General features: G+C 43.0%; 1 protein-coding gene across 1 annotated transcript; it reads right to left on the bottom strand.

The window, feature by feature from the left end:
* Window positions 1-51: 51 nt before the first annotated feature.
* On the bottom strand, window positions 52-16,338 carry LOC129831168 (T-complex protein 1 subunit gamma-like). The gene is made up of 14 exons (XM_055894257.1): window positions 16,230-16,338; window positions 15,367-15,428; window positions 8,783-8,833; window positions 8,634-8,696; window positions 8,417-8,513; window positions 8,156-8,273; window positions 7,103-7,289; window positions 6,847-6,996; window positions 2,344-2,476; window positions 2,159-2,240; window positions 1,754-1,934; window positions 1,283-1,528; window positions 966-1,097; window positions 52-850 (listed from the first exon to the last, which is right to left on the bottom strand). The coding sequence occupies exons 1-14, from the start codon at window positions 16,321-16,323 to the stop codon at window positions 758-760; spliced, it is 1,689 nt and encodes a 562-aa protein (XP_055750232.1). The 5' UTR covers window positions 16,324-16,338; the 3' UTR covers window positions 52-757.
* Between the last annotated feature and the right edge of the window lie 280 nt (window positions 16,339-16,618).

Below are 16,618 nucleotides of genomic sequence, written 5' to 3'. Positions count from 1 at the left end.
ATCTACACACATGGGCGTCATCAAAGTGAATGAAACAAATATAGGCCTATGGTCATCTGTTTCCAATTTTATTGATGTTGATACAATCACAGGCAACAGCACCAGGCAAAGGGGTAATGGAGGAAAAAGTTCTGGTGGAGTAACAGGATTCAGAACCATAGTCACCAGGCCAATTTAACAACCCCAACAATTTTTGGGGAGAGAGAAAGCATTCTCATTCATTGAAATGCAGTAATGTGTTACAATCCAATCCATATAATACAGAACTTAAACATTTAAAAAGGATCTTCAGAAGTGGACATTGCACACTAAATCATTTACAAGGTCTACTATTTTTTTTTGTAGTTCATTCAAATGACTTATAGGTCACTTGATTTGGTCACCATCCATTGGCAACCATTCTTCAACTAAAGTCACACAAAGGAGTTTTACCATACAGAGTAATACCTACAGAATGACTTGCTGAGGTAAACCTTGGTCCCAGGAGAACATATTCAGTCACCTTACTTACTGCCATAAATACTGTGCAAACACACCCCGTACACACACTGACCAAAGCTAACTGGGGTGCCTTAATACCCAATCCAGTGCATTCATATGTAATACATGCAGCAACCCTATCTCAGTCTGCTTAGAGTGTCCATAACAAATCTCATTTCTGAGTTAGTGGTTTATAGAACAGTGTTGTCACAGCTCAGATTGCCTATTCCTCCATTACCCTCTTCCTCCTCCTTGTTCCTGATCCTTGTCTTCTCCTCTACTCAGTACCCTGTCCTCCTCCTGTCTGCTCGTCTCCCTTCTTCTTGTGTCCGGAGACAATGTCGTCGATCCGCAGCAACAAGATGGCCGTCTGGAGAAAGGAGAAGGAGTTCAATGGAGTAGTGCTGCACATCCAAACATGTACCTAATGAACACTTATGTAGCGTCTCTTAACATTGTATTAAGCAGGCGGTCGCAAGTCTCACCTCTACTGCGGTCTTGTAGGTTTGAGCCTTGACGGCCAGCGGTTCCCAGATGCCCAGGACGGTCATGTCAGCCAGGGTGCCAGTCTCTCCGTTCACCCCCCACGATACACTGTCCTCCTGGGTGTGCTTGGCCTGTAGAGGTATGTAGCTCAGTGAAAAGGCCACTAAAATGTACAGTAATTCCTCTAACTCCCTTTCACCAACGCTCTCTCCTTCTTGAGCGTTCTCTCACACAACACACACCTACTCTCCCATTGGGTCTTACTCCAAGATGGTATGAGGTTCTACCTTTGACTCTCTCTCCGTCGCTCTCTTACCCTGAGGGAGGTGAGCACACGGATGGTGGAGGCGCCACAGTTCTGGATGAGGGTGCGGGGAATGACTTCCAGGGCCTGGGCAAGGGCGCGGTAGGGCCATTGCTCCACACCAGTGAGGGCCTTGGATCGCTCCATCAGCCGCTGAGACACGGCCATCTCGGTGGCGCCGCCGCCAGGCAGCAGGCTGGGCTCCAGCAGAACGTTGCGGGTCACCTGCATGGCATCCTGCAGATTACGCTCCACCTCCTGGGAGAGAAGGGAAAATGGTGGAGAGAGATTTCAGAACAGAAGTAAAACCTTAGTCAGTCATCTTTACTCTGATAACTTACAATAAAAAAATACATGTTCTAGGAGGGGAGTAGAGACTCATCTCATTAACAATATTTTTCACCATTATCCCTCTCTTTTAGTGATTGTTGTACAATAAAAAGCGCATATTATTTGAACATTTTTATTTTCTCAGTTTCTCACCGCCAGAATTTCCTTGCTGGCTCCTCTCAGCAGGATGGTGCAGGCTTTGGGGTCTTTGCACTCTGTGACGAAGGTGAAGTACTCGTCTCCAATCTTCTTGATCTCAAACAGGCCCGCCCCCAGGCCCACGTCCTCCTCGCGCAGCTCATCCGTACGGCTGGCAATACGTGCGCCACACGCTCTGAGGGGTAACAGGGAAAGAGGATGGTTGGTTTAGTTAGAGCAGTGGTTGTAAAGAGCATACATCCCAATACGCAATTAAAGTGACCGGCCATTTGCTAGCTATGTACTGTACATAGTAACAAAACGCAGTGAAGACAAGCAAAACAGAACAGAGAAAAGCGTCTCCAATAACAATGAAATGTCAAAAAAAAAAATGTTGCTTTCATAGTGTATTGGACTTACCTGGCGATCCTGTTGTTGTCTGTCTTTCTGACACGGCGAATAGCCGTGATGTTAGCCTTCATCAGGTAGTGCTGAGCCAAGTCTGAAGAGAGAGGCAAAATATAGTCAAGGTAAAAATGTCAGTTGCATCAGACATGTGCCTTACCAAGAGCATTGCATTTTGAAGCAGTGTGTGTGTGTAGTACCTGAGATGCCCTTCTCTGTGAAGATGAGGTCAGGCTTGAGGCGGATGATGTCTTCACAGATCTGCTGGATGTACTCCTCCTCCATCTGCAGGATGCGGGCAAAGTCCTCCTCACGAGTGATCTCAATATCAGTCTGTAGAGCAATACACATGGTTAAAAAAAACGTATATACACAGAACAAAAATAGAAAAAGCAACATGCAACAATTTCAAAGTTACAGTTCTTATAAGTAAATCAGTCAATTGAAATAAATAATTCGGCCCTAATCTATGGATTTCACAAGACTGAAAATACAGATGTTGGTCAGATACCTTTAAAAAAAAGGTAGGGGTGTGGATCAGAAAACCAGGCAGTAGCTGGTTTGACCACCATTTGCCTCACGCCATCTCGTTCCCAGAGTTAATCAGGCTGTTGATAATGGCTATGTGAAGTTGCTGGATATTGGCAGGAACTGGAACACGCTGTTGTACACATAGATCCAGAGCATCCAAAACTTGCTCAATGGGTGACATGTCTGGTGAGTATGCAGGCTATGGAAGAACTGGGACATTTTCAGCTTCCAGGAATTGTGTACAGATACTTGCAAACTGGGGCCGTGCATTATCATGCTGAAACATGAGGTGATGGCGGCGGTTGAATGGCACGCCAATGGGCCTCAGGATGTCGTCACAGTATCTCTGTGCATGTCCATTAATGTTTTATGGTTCATTGAACAAGCATGGGAAACAGTGTTTTGCTGAATTCATAAAAACTCAGCAAAAAAAAAAGTCCCTTTTTCAGGATCCTGTCTTTCAAAGATAATTCGTAAAAATCCAAATAACTTCACAGATCTTCATTGTAAAGGGTTTGAACACTGTTTCCCATGCTTGTTCAATGAACCATAAACAATGAATGAACATGCACCTGTGGAACGGTCGTTAAGACACTAACAGCTTACAGACGGTAGGCAATTAAGGTCACAGTTATGAAAACTTAGGACACTAAAGAGGCCTTTCTACTGACTCTGAAAAACACCAAAAGAAAGATGCCCAGGGTCCCTGCTCATCTCCGTGAACGTTCCTTAGGAATGCTGCAAGGAGGCATGAGGACTGCATATGTGGCCAGGGCAATAAAATGCAATGTCCGTACTGTGAGACGCCTCAGACAGCGCTACAGGGAGACAGGATGGACAGCTAATCGTCCTCGCAGTGGCAGACCACATGTACCAACACCTGCACAGGATCAATACATACGAACATCACACCTGCGGGACAGGTACAGGATGGCAAAACCAACTGCCCGAGTTACACTAGGAACGCACAATCCCTCCATCAGTGCTCAGACTGTCCTCAATAGGCTGAGAGAGGCTGGACTGAGGGCTTGTAGGCCTGTTGTGAGGACTTGCCTTACCAGACATCACCGGTAACAACGTCACCTATGGGCACAAACCCACCGTCGCTGGACCAGACAGCACTGGCAAAAAGTGCTCTTCACTGACGAGTCGCGGTTTTGTCTCACCAGGGGTGATGGTCGGATTCGCATTTATCGTCGAAGGAATGAGCGTTGCACGAGGCCTGTACTCTGGAGCGGGATCGATTTGGAGGTGGAGGGTCCGTCATGGTCTGGGGCGGTGTGTCACAGCATCATCGGACTGAGCTTGTCGTCATTGCAGGCAATCTCAACGCTGTACGTTACAGGGGAGACATCCTTCTCCCTCATGTGGTACCCTTCCTGCAGGCTCATCCTGACATGACCCTCCGGCATGACAATGCCACCAGCCATACTGCTCGTTCTGCACGTTATTTCCTGCAAGACAGGAATGACAGTGTTCTGCCATGGCCAGCGAAGAGCCCGGATCTCAATCCCATTGAGCACATCTGGGACCTGTTGGATCGGAGGGTGAGGGCTAGGGCCATTCCCCCTAGAAATGTCCGGGAACTTGCAGGTGCCTTGGTAGAAGAGTGGGGTAACATCTCACAGCAAGAACTGGCAAATCTGGTGCAGTCCATGAGGAGGAGATGCACTGCAGTACTTAATGCACCTGGTGGCCACGCCAGATACTGACTGTTACTTTTGATTTTGACCCCCCCTTTATTCCACATGATTCCATTTCTGTTAGTCACATGTCTGTGGAACTTGTTCAGTTTATGTCTCAGTTGTTGAATCTTGTTATGTTCATACAAATATTTACATATGTTAAGTTCGCTGAAAATAAACGCAGTTGACAGTGAGGACATTTCTTTTTTCGCTGAGTTTATTTTACTGATAGTCACAGTAGTCCAAACTGCTACATGTAGTGTTCATTTTACACGTTCAGCTTCAGGAAGAAAGCAAAATAAAAGATATGTGCCATATATGGTACTGTATTTGATGAGGTATTTTAGACAGAGATATAGATAGACAGAGATCAACATAAGGCACCATGCAAAGATAGTGTTCCATGAAACAACACTCTAACTTGTTTTATGGGAGTTCGAGTGTCATTAGTTCAAGTTTAAATTCAAGTTCAATTTGAACTGGCACACGTTGGTGTGATACAGTTGAAGTCGGAAGTTTACATACACATTATTCCATTTACGTTAGTCACATGTCTGTGGAACTTGTTCAGTTTATGAATCTTATGTTCATACAAACATGTAAGTTTGCTGAAAATAAATGCAGTTGACAGTGAGAGGATGTTTATTTTTTGCTGAGTACGTACATACATACAGTTGAAGTCAGAAGTTTACATACACTTAGGTTGGAGTCATTAAAACTTGTTTTTCAACCACTACACAAATTTCTTGTTAACAAACTAGTTTTGGCATGTCGGTTAGGACATCTACTTTGTGCATGACACAATAATTTTTTCCAACAATTGTTTACAGACAGATTATTTCACTGTATCACAATTCTAGTGGGTCAGAAGTTTACATACACTAAGTTGACTGTGCCTTTAAACAGCTTGGAAAATTCCCGAAAATTATGTCATGGCTTTAGAAGCTTCTGATCGGCTAATTGACATCATTTGAGTCAATTGGAGGTGTACCTGTGGATGTATTTCAAGGCCTACCTTCAAACTCAGTGCCTCTTTGCTTGACATCATGGGAAAAACAAAAGAAAGCCAAGACCTCAGAAAAAAGACCTCCACAAGTCTGGTTCATCCTTGGGAGCAATTTCCAAACGCCTGAAGGTACCACGTTCATCTGTACAAACAATAGTACGCAAGTATAAACACCATGGGACCACGCAGCCATCATACCACTCAGGAAGGAGACGCGTTATGTCTCCTAGAGATGAATGTACTTTGGTGCGAAAAGTGTAAATCAATCCCAGAACAACAGCAAAGGACCTTGTGAAGATGTTGGAGGAAACAGGTACAAAAGTATCTATATCCACATAACCGGAAAGGCCGCTCAGCAAGGAAGAAGCCACTGCTCCAAAACCGCCATAAAAAAGCCAGACTACAGTTTGCAACTGCACATGGGGACAAAGATCGCACTTTTTGGAGAAATGTCCTCTGGTCTAATGAAACAAAAATAGAACTGTTTGGCCATAATGACCATCGTTATGTTAGGAGGAAAAAGGGGGAGGCTTGCATGCCGAAGAACACCATCCCAACCGTGAAGCATGGGGGTGGCATCATCATGTTGTGGGGGTGCTTTGCTGCAGGAGGGACTGGTGCACTTCACAAAATTGATGGTATCATGAGGCAGTAAAATTATGTGGATATATTGAAGCAACATTTCAAGACATCAGTCAGGAAGTTAAAGCTTGGTCGCAAATGGCTCGACTGGTGTAGGTTCTCTCCATCTGTTGGTGTGCAACACTTGCATAACAAGTTAGCTATATTTTCAGCACCAGCCACTGTTCACCTCCTATTGATTGTGCTGCGGTTGCCGCCAGTTGTTTTTTAAATGTAACATTTATTTAACTAGGCAAGTCAGTTAAGAACAAATTCTTATTAACAATCACGGCCTACCCCGGTCAAACCCGGATGACGCTGGGCCAGTTGTGCGCCGCCCTATGGCACTCCCAATCACGATCGGATGTGATAGAGCCTGTATTTCGAACCAGGAGCTGTAGTAATGCCTCTTGCACTGAGATGCAGTGCCTTAGACCATCTAGTTGTCCTCGGTCTAGTTGTCCTCGGGTCCTTTCTGGACGGTTCTCTACATAAACAAATATAATTTATGCATATCGGGTCCGTGTGGGAAAGCCCCAGGTCCATTTCGGAACGGGTCCAACTATTTGTATGTGTGTCTGGTAGATGGCACCCTCTCACTTTGTGTAACTAACTGTGTCATACATTCCTGGCCCTCATCATCAACATCTGTTGTTTGTCATGTAGACTGAAGGGGGTATCTTTGCTATAAAAGGCCATGGTAACGTTTGTTGTTGGGCTCTCAACGAATCACCTACGGGAGGTTCATTGACAAGCTCCATTACTGCAGTAATTAATTAAAGTTAACTTGTTTTGAAGAAATGTAAGTCTCTCCTTTTGATTACAATAATTCCACGACAGTGTGTCCATTTCTACCATACCTGGCTTTCCCCCTTCTTGTACTCCAGGGAGCAGTCCAACAGGATAATGCGGGGATCCTTGATCATTCTGCGCATGCGCGGGTGGGTCACGTCCTTGTTTACCATCACACCTTTCAGCACGCACGAGTCCTCGATGATCCCACCGGGAACCTGAACAAACACACACAAACACAGGTGATAAAGCAGACGTTGAAGCTGATGCTGATCTGAGGCAGAACTTGGACTGTATGACATTAACAGACACTTTGATCCTTACCTTTTCTACTTTGGCATACTTCTTGATGTCGATCTCCTTGCGTCCGTTCTCCTCCATCTCCACAGTTTTGACGGCGTCCAGTGCGATGCTGCAGGCCATGTCAGACCAGCGGCTCAGTGCCTTGGTGTTGATTGCAGAGTGGATGATCTTCAGCATCATCTTCCTGTCGCTCACGTCCACTGGGGTGCTGGGGGGAGGAGGGGATAAAGGAGAGTGTTGTTAAACAACCGATGAGTGTGAAAGCAGTTGTCATCGAAAACATGCAGCTACCAGAAAAAGTACTTGGGCCAATACTCTAGACTGATGAGTGTAAATCAAGTACCAATGCCAATCCCAGATTTTCATAACAAGTGAAATTATGCACAGATGTCAAATTAGAATTCAGCTCTTAAAGAGCCACTGAACACGCTGATTGCCATGTGTGTTTTTCTGTTACTCATTAGATAAACAAGATTTCAGTCTGGGAGACGTTTGGTTTATGATGTTTGTCCCCCATGATACACTTTAGACGAAGAAGCCCATTTCACTTCCTCAAAATCCCCAGAATTCATTTATGACAACACAATTTCTTACAGATTTATTGAGTTTTTGCTGAAGAGGTTATAGTTTCGCAATTTTACATCTAACTAAAAGGTGTTTGGTGCCGTATTTCTCCAGTAAAAAAAATGTGCGTTGTTTTGTGTAAATGAAGTCGGGCTGCTGGGCAGGTCTGTCTCACTGTCTATGCTACTGGATCAAGAGCAATCACCGCAGCTGTTCACCCCATGTTAGTGGGCAAATGGACATCGTCAAATCCAAACCCAGCCTTCATTTACCTGTTGTGACGCACCACGCACGCACGGCTGTTCCAAACTCCATTTTAAACGACACCAACTTCGACTAAGGTTATCCTGTTTACACTTCATAGTCAATTTTGACACTAGAATAACCGTTTGACTCATATCGATGCCACGTAGGCCGTTTTCAAAGGGATCTGTTGCTTTTTAAAGGCAGTTGCTCTTTAACGATTAAAAGGTTGTGTGTGTGGTTGAGTGGTAGAGGCTGGAATAGTACCTGATTTCTTTGAGAAGGTTGAGCATATCATCCAGCGCTTGTCTGTAGGCGCTGATGACAACTGTCGGGTGCATCTGTTGCTCCAGGAACTGCTCTGACACGGACAGGATCTCACCCGCTAGAGATGCATAAAATTTATGATGTTTCCCATGTTGAGACACAGGGGTAATAAGAGTAAAAAATAGGCTGGATTGGACTACTACAATGAGAATAGACCTGATGGTGCAGTGTATTCACAGTATTGGGCATGTGGTGACTCACCCAGGATGATGACAGAGGTGGTGCCGTCTCCCACCTCCTCGTCCTGAGTGCGACTTATCTCAATCATGGACTTGGCAGCCGGGTGCTGGACCTGGATCTGCGTAGGTCGAAGCAGAGATGGAAGGAGTGACGTAGGCTTTGCACCGGGGCACTGAACATTAATATTTTCTGGATGGAAGTAGATGTATGGGAATCATAGCAAGTGGGCCCTTCTCACCTCTCTCAGGATAGCGTTACCATCGTTGGTCATCACAATCCCACCCATGGGGTCCAACAGCATCTACCAACACAAAGTATGTTATGGTTCCGGATTCAAGTGCTACCATAAAAGTATATTCCAGACATAATAGGAAACCTATAGCTCACCTTCATCATGGCCCTTGGTCCCAGGCATGTTCTGATGACGTCTGCGATCGTCTATAACACACGAAAAAAAAGTTATCAATACAGCGCCAACAGGCAATTCATCATGGTGATTCTACATTCCTCATAAATAGAGCTACAGTTGTAGCTATGACAATAACAGTAGCGCAATATTTATTACATAAGGAAATATTTCAACAAAGCAGACCTAACTCTTTGGTCCTTTAAAAACTTGCTGTATGTAAAATATTGTGTGCTATAACTTGATTTATTTTCTAATGTGACTCTGGATGTCAACATAATGATAATTGTTTCCAACATTAGGGCCGCTTTGTGTTTTGTTTCCTTGTTACGATACTAAAGAGTATTGCAATATTGGCATCGTCTCTGCCCTAGTACTGGGCCCCATAGACATAGATTAAACATACAATTATGTTGAAATAACATAGCTAGAAACCAAGTTAATTCTTAAAATTTTAAGCCATTGGGGGGTTTCTAAGATGACATGCGCAATTGTTTTAAGATGGTCATACTATGGATCATTTAGTTATTTGATTTTGAACTTTAAGACCCCTTTAGGTATCAAAAAATGATTTGATAAAATATTGAATTTGGCCTTTACTACTATAGGCCAGAGAAACATTCATAAATGGCAGAAAAAGACAGTCAAAAAATAAATAATAAGAAACAAGGCTTTGAAGTGTTTATCCTATATCTAGGAGATAAGAAAGCTCAGGAAATAAATAAAATATATATACACAGTACCAGTCAAAAGTTGGGACACACCTACTCATTCAAGGGGTTTTCTTTATTTTTACTATTTTCTAAATTGTATAATAATAGTGAAGACATCAAAACTAAGAAACAACACATATAGAATCATGTAGTAATTAAAAAAGTGTTAAATCAAAATATATTCTTCAGAGTAGCCACCCTTTGCCTTGATTACAGCTTTGCACACTGGTGGCACTCAACCAGCTTCATGCCTGCAATGCTTTTCCAACAGTCTTGAAGGAGTTCCCACATATGCTGAGCACTTGATGGCTGCTTTTCCTTCACTCTGCGGTCCAACTCATCCCAAACCATCTCAATTGGGTTGAGGGATTGTGGAGGCCATGTCATCTGATGCAGCACTCAAACACTCTCCTTCTTGGTCAAATAGCCCTTACACAGCCTGGAGGTGTGTTGGGTCATTGTTCTGTTGAAAAACAAATGATAGTCCCACTAAGTGCAAACCAGATGGGATGAAGTATCACTGCAGAATTCTGTGGTAGCCATGCTGGTTAAGTGTGCCTTGAATTCTAAATAAATCACTGACAATGTCACCAACAAGCACCCCCACGCTTTACGGTGGGAACCACACATGGGGAGATCATCCGTTCACCTACTCTGCATCTCACAAAGATACGGCGGTTTGAACCAAAAATCTCAAATTTGGACTCATCAGACCAAAGGACAGATTTTCACCGGTCTAATGTCCACTGCTCGTGTTTCTTGGCCCAAGCAAGTTTCTTATTCTTATTGGTGTCCTTTAGTAGTGGTTTCTTTGCAGAAATTCAACCATGAAGGCTTGCTTCACACAGTCTCCTCTGAACAGTTGATGTTGAGATGTGTCTGTTACTTGAACTCTGAAGCATTTATTTGGTCTGCAATCTGAGTTGCAGTTAATTGACCATTTCTGAGGCTGGTAACTAACAAACTTATCCTCTGCAGCAGAGGTAACTCTGGGTCTTCATTTCCTGTGGCGGTCCTCACGAGAGCCAGTTTCATCATAGCACTTAATGGTTTTTGCAACTGCACTTCAAGAAACTTTCAAAGTTATTGAAATTTTCCAGATTGACTGACCTTCATGTCTTAAAGTAATGATGGACTGTCGTTTCTCTTTTCTTATTTGAGCTGTTCTAGCCATAATATGGAATTGGTATTTTACCAAATAGGACTATCTAATGCATACCACCCCTTCCTTGTCACAACACAACTGACTGGCTCAAACGCATTAAGGAAAGACATTTCACAAATTAACTTTTAATAAGGCACACCAGTTAATTTAAATGCATTCCAGGTGACTACCTCATGAAGCTTCCAAAGGTGGGGGAGTGGCAATCTTTACCAAGGATCACCTTCAGTGCTCGGTTGTCTCTACCAAGTCTGTCCCTAAACAATTTGATTTGCTGGTTTTAAGCATTACTTTCAAATAGCTCTTTGATGATTGTTGCTGGGTGCTATTGTCCTCCATCAGCACCAGCATGTACCCTACCTGCCCTAAGCTCTCTCCTGGCCCCTTACACTAACATGCTGATCAGACTGGATACGTCGCGTGCGCGAGCGCTGCAAAATAAATTTAGAAATCCATGTTATTCAATTATTGCGTGCTCCAACGAGCATCTGCGACACCAAGGGCTAAAATAGAAGTAATTCCTATTTCTGATGCAAATCGCGCTGAAAGTCCTGCCTCTCCCATCTCCTCATTGGTTTATAGAAGCAGGTACCCACGTGCCATCTCCTCATTGGTTATTCCCATGTGGGTGATTGAAAGACGAACTTTGTTGCCGGTTGTCGTGGTAATACAATGAAAGTTTAGATGCGATCACCATATAAATTCAAAGATGAAAAAGCCTGGAAGGAGAAGAGATGACTAGAAACGATTCGGTTGGCCGTCTTATGTGTGGATTAATTGTCGGATCAGAGGTTCTTGTGCATTTCAGGTACAATAACAACTCAATGTTTATATCCCATAACAAATTAGCTAGCAACAGCAAGCTAGCTAAATAGGACAAATTAACGTTAGCTAGCAAGTGCAAGCTAACTATCTAAATTGCCATACATGCTTTTCGACCTGTCCCCAAATGAATGTCATTGGTTCAGAGTTTGTTTTGAAATTTGAACCTGCGTGTCGTGATTGCGTTTGGTGTGGGGGGGCAAAATACATTTATGCACGATAGCGCACGTGCGCAGCCGGTTTGGGTTCCATGTTAGTCTGAATTTGTCCTGCTAGGTGACCTAAACTGGGACATGCTTAAACCACCTGACCAAGTCCTAAAGCAATGTGACTACCTACATCTTTCTCAGATTATCACCAATCCCACAAGGTATGACTCCAAACACCCAGAAAAGGCTACTCTCATCAATGTTATCCTCACAAATAATCCTGTTAGGTATCAGTCTGTTGTTTTCTGTAATGACCTTAGTGATCACTGTTTAATGCTGATGATGTGGTTGTTACCGACAAGAAGCACATGGCTGCTCTTTAAAATCACCACTTCATTAAGTCAAGATTCCTATTTGACTCAGTCATGCCTCCTTGCCCGTCCAACATTTCCTCATCTCCCACCCCTTCTAATGCAACTATCCCCGATGCTCCTCCCTCTTTCCCCCCTGCCCCGCTACAAAGTCTCTCCCTGCAGGCAGTCACTGAGTCCGAGGTGCTAAAGGAGCTCCTTAAACTTGACCTAAAAAAAAAACATCTGGGTCAGATGGTTTAGACCCTTTCTTCTTTAAGGTTGCTGCCCCTATTGTCGCCAAGCCCGTCTCTCCTTTCTGGGGAGGTTCCCATTGCCTGGAAGGCAGCCACAGTTCGTCCTTTATTTAAAGAGGGAGATCAAGCTCATCCTAACTGTTATAGGCCTATTTCTATTTGCCCTGTTTATCAAAAGTGTTGGAAAAACGTGTCAATATTCAACTTACTGGCTTTCTTGATGTCTATGGTATTCTCTCGTGTATGCAATCTGGTTTCCGCTCAGGTTATGGATGTGTCACTGCATCCTTAAAAGGTCCTCAATGATGTCACCATTGCCCTTCATTCTAAGCAATATTGTGCTGCTATTTTTATTGACTTGGCCAAAGCTTTTGATACGGTAGACCATTCCATTCTTGTGAGCCGGCTAAGGAGTATTCGTATCTCTGAGAGGTCTTTGGCCTGGTTTGCTAACTACCTCTTTCAAAGAGTGCAGTGTATAATGTCAGAAAATCTGCTGTCTCAGCCACTGCCTGTCACCAAGGGAGTACCCCAAGGCTCAATCATAGGCCCCACGCGCTTCTCAATTTATATCAACAACATAGCTCAGGCAGTAGGAAGCTCCCTCATCCATTTATATGAAGATTATAGTCTTATACTCAGCTGGTTCCTCCCCGGATATTGTGCTAAATACTCTACAACAAAGCTTTCTTAGTGTCCAACAAGCTTTCTCTACCCTTAACCCTGTTCTGAACACCTCCAAAACAAAGGTCATGTGGTTCGGTAAGAAGAATGCCCCTCTTCCCACAGGTGTTATTACTACCTCTGAGGGTTTAGAGCTTGAGGTAGTCACCTCATACAAGTATTTGGGAGGATGGCTAGATGGTGCACTGTCCTTCTCTCAGCACATATCAAAGCTGCAAACTAAAGTTAAATCTAGACTTGGTTTCCTCTATCGTAAATCGCTCCTCTTTCACCCCAGCTGCCAAACTAACCCTGATTCAGATGACCATCCTACCCACGTTAGGTTACGGAGACATAATTTATAGATTGGCAGGTAAGGGTGCTCTCGAGCGGCTAGACGTTCTCTACCATTCGGCCATCAGATTTGCCACCAATACTTCTTATAGGACACATCACTGCACTCTATACTCCTCTGTAAACTGGTCATCTTGGTACACCTGTTGCAAGACCCACTTGTTGATGCTTATTTATAAAACCCTGTTAGGCCTCACTCCCTCCTATCGGAGATATCTACTGCAGCCCTCATCCTCCACATACAACACCCACTCTGCCAGTCACATTCTGTTAAAGGTCCACAAAGCACACACATCCCTGGGTCGCTCCTCTTTTCAGTTCACTGCAGCTAGCGACTGGAACGCGTTGCAACAAACACTCAAACTGGACAGTTTTATCTCAATCTCTTAATTCAGACTCAATCATGGACCCTCTTACTGACAGTTATGGCTGCTTTGTGCTGTTGACTGTGCCCAATAATGTTTGTACCATGTTTTGTGCTGCTACCATGTTGTGTTGCTACCATGTTGTTGTTATGTTGTGTTGCTACCATGCTGTGTTGTCATGTGTTGCTGCCTTGCTATGTTGTTGTCTCAGGTCTCTCTTTATGTAGTCTCTCTTGTTCTGATGTGTGTTTTGTCCTATATTTATATTGTTTTTTTAATCCCAGGCCCCTGTCCCCGCAAGAGGCCTTTTTCCTTTTGGTAGGCCGTCATTGTAAATAAGAATTTGTTCTTAACTGACTTGCCTAGTTAAATAAAGTTTAAATAAAACATTTATTAAAAAAGCTGGTTGAGAGAATGCCAAGAGTGTGCAAAGCTGTCAAGGCAAAGGGTGGCTACTTTGAAGAAACTCAATATAAAAACATATTTTGTTGTTTTAACACTTTTTTGGTAACTACATAATGATTTCATATGTGTTATTTCATTGTTTTGATTTCTTCACTGTTATTCTACAATGTATAAAATAGTATATATATTTTTTTAAATCCTGGAATGAGTAGGTGTGTCTAAACTTTTGACTGGTACTGTAAATATTCCACACACACGCTGGGACAGTTGAGGGATGCGATAGATCCCAAGCTAATACAACCACTCCCATCAAAAAATATTTTAAAAGCAATGAGGCTGATGCAACAGATCAGAACATTTAGCTTAACATTTTAACTATTAGGCTATTTCTTCATATTATAGGCACAGCAATACGCACACGGCAGTAGGCTATAAGTGCGAATGTTCCAAAATGCAATCAATTAGTGGGAAAAAGTGACCGAAAATACAATTATGCATGTAACGTTTAATTATAAAACGTGCATTTTTATGGTGAACATCATCTTCTCCAAACGTGAAACTCGCCATGTATGTATGCCAGTTAGGCGGATTAATGTGCTTAATTTTAAGAAGTTATTTGGACACTTAAGTTGTGATACATACTGTACCTTATGAAAACATATAGGCCATACTGCACACGCTGGGCACAAGGTACAGTACATCATTAACAAGTGATAGGCTAATATTGTCACCCATCAGACTATTCTTAATTTATTGTGGTTTTTACGTATACAAAAAAATGTGTGAAATTAGTTTTGATATAGAATGGACCATTATCGTGCACCTGTCTCAGAACAGGGGCATGTTAAATAAACATTTTAATATAGTAATCTATGCACTTAAATAGCGAATGGAGGACGCTTTTCCCGTGGTTCATTTTCATGACAGTCAGGTAGGCTATACTCCTGTTGTAAAGCAAAGCAATGAGCTTATTATTAGGAAAGTTGATAAATATATATAGTAGGCCTAGCGTATAGAAAGCTGATTGGATCCTCTTTCTAATAGAGGCCGTCAAAACTACATAAAACTCAAATAATTGCATAGCCTATGGAAATGTTACGCAACATGCTCTCGTGAAGTGTGATTTGATTTTCTAAAACACTGGCATTGATGTCATAGTGATTAGAGGGAGTACCAGGCAGTTAGCAAGTTTGGTAGGCTACTAATGACCATCAGCAGCATCAGAGCTTGGAGAAGCCTGACTAAACGGTCATGTGGAATTTGACTGCAGTAATACCGTCATCATTACAGCCCTAAGTGGAAGACACCAAATAATGATACCTCACCTTGGCTGCACTGATATTTCCTGTCTGAACCTTCCGCCCAGACTCCCTCTTCATATTCTGGCCTGTAGTGGAACAAGGAAACCAAGTTAAAAGTCTGTATGTTGTGTAAAATTGTACTGCAAAAACACAGCAATTAGTCTAGTTAACTGTGGGATCCAACCAGTCTACGTCTGTTCTGCACCTTTTGATTTCTATGTACAAATTAAGATCCCACATCTGTAGGTAGCTAGCAACCTGCCTACAGTACGCCATACAGTAGCTAGCTAGGCATATCATGTGTGGATTAGGGATGTGTCATATTTTGGAAGGCTGATCTTTTATACTGTACAGTTAACGTTACTAAGTTACATACATAACTACATCACCCAAGCCAGCTTCATTCATCTGACATGTTAGCTACGGACATCCCTGGAAGCTTCAACGACTAGGTTAAAATGTCATTGATTTGAGTCAATCTTTCTTTGAGCTTCACTAATATGTTCCCGAACAGATGGGCTCCCCTCCCATATTTTTTGCCTCATTCGGTCAACCGCTAACTAGCTAAGGTTCCTGTATGTTGTAACTAGTTAGCTATTGTAATATGTAACAGTAACGTTACTGCAAAATGTATTCTTGAGAATGGACATTTGAGTTGAGTAACGTTACTTAGCTATCTAACACTAGTGTCAGCTGTCGGCAAGGAAGCAGAAGCACATGCTTCGTTGCTGGCTAGAAACTGACACTAACTATGTAACGTTAGCCTGTATTGGACCCTTGTCGGGATATTACAAACGACAGAAACATCAAAATGAGTAAAATTTCCACAGAAATCTACGTTAAGATGTAACATTTTTGCGTTGCTTATAGGTTTTCTATTTACTTACTCAGCACGAGAACCTGTTGGCCCATCATTTTTGACAGCGTGTGGGACAACTGTCTGGAACTTTCTGGGCAGCCGGAGAGTACAAAGCTCCACATCGGGGGCTGATTACTCCCAGTATCTTAACCAATAAACTTGGAGGAAAAAATGATGTACTGTGAATTCCACCAATTAGGGAGACGGGATAAACGTAAAAGGATTCAATGGGAGGTGAGTATGTACAGGGCATCATTATGAGACACACCCTGTACATTCATTGACATGTACAAAACCAATCAAGTCCATATACAGTAATCCAACATTGGCTAGACCCTTTCTGAAATGCAAGGACACCCGACAAGGGCCGATAAGACTCAAACAGTCTGACTATTAGCCAGAAGAAAGTCAAAGACA

The sequence above is a fragment of the Salvelinus fontinalis genome, chromosome 32, assembly GCF_029448725.1.
Source record: "Salvelinus fontinalis isolate EN_2023a chromosome 32, ASM2944872v1, whole genome shotgun sequence".
Classification (NCBI taxonomy): Eukaryota; Metazoa; Chordata; class Actinopteri; order Salmoniformes; family Salmonidae; genus Salvelinus; species Salvelinus fontinalis.
Note: the sequence above shows the minus strand (reverse complement) of the source record. Positions and strands in the feature narration are given on the sequence as shown.

What these genes read in the sequence shown, in the direction of transcription:
- LOC129831168 (XM_055894257.1), bottom strand. Translation starts at nt 16,323, where the DNA reads ATGTGGAGCTTTGTACTCTCCGGCTGCCCAGAAAGTTCCAGACAGTTG. An exon ending in CACAGAGAAGGGCATCTCAG is followed by an intron (nt 2,241 to 2,343) that starts GTACTACACACA and finishes CTCTCTCTTCAG; the next exon opens with ACTTGGCTCAGCACTACCTG. An exon ending in CCTACAAGACCGCAGTAGAG is followed by an intron (nt 851 to 965) that starts GTGAGACTTGCG and finishes TCCTTTCTCCAG; the next exon opens with ACGGCCATCTTGTTGCTGCG.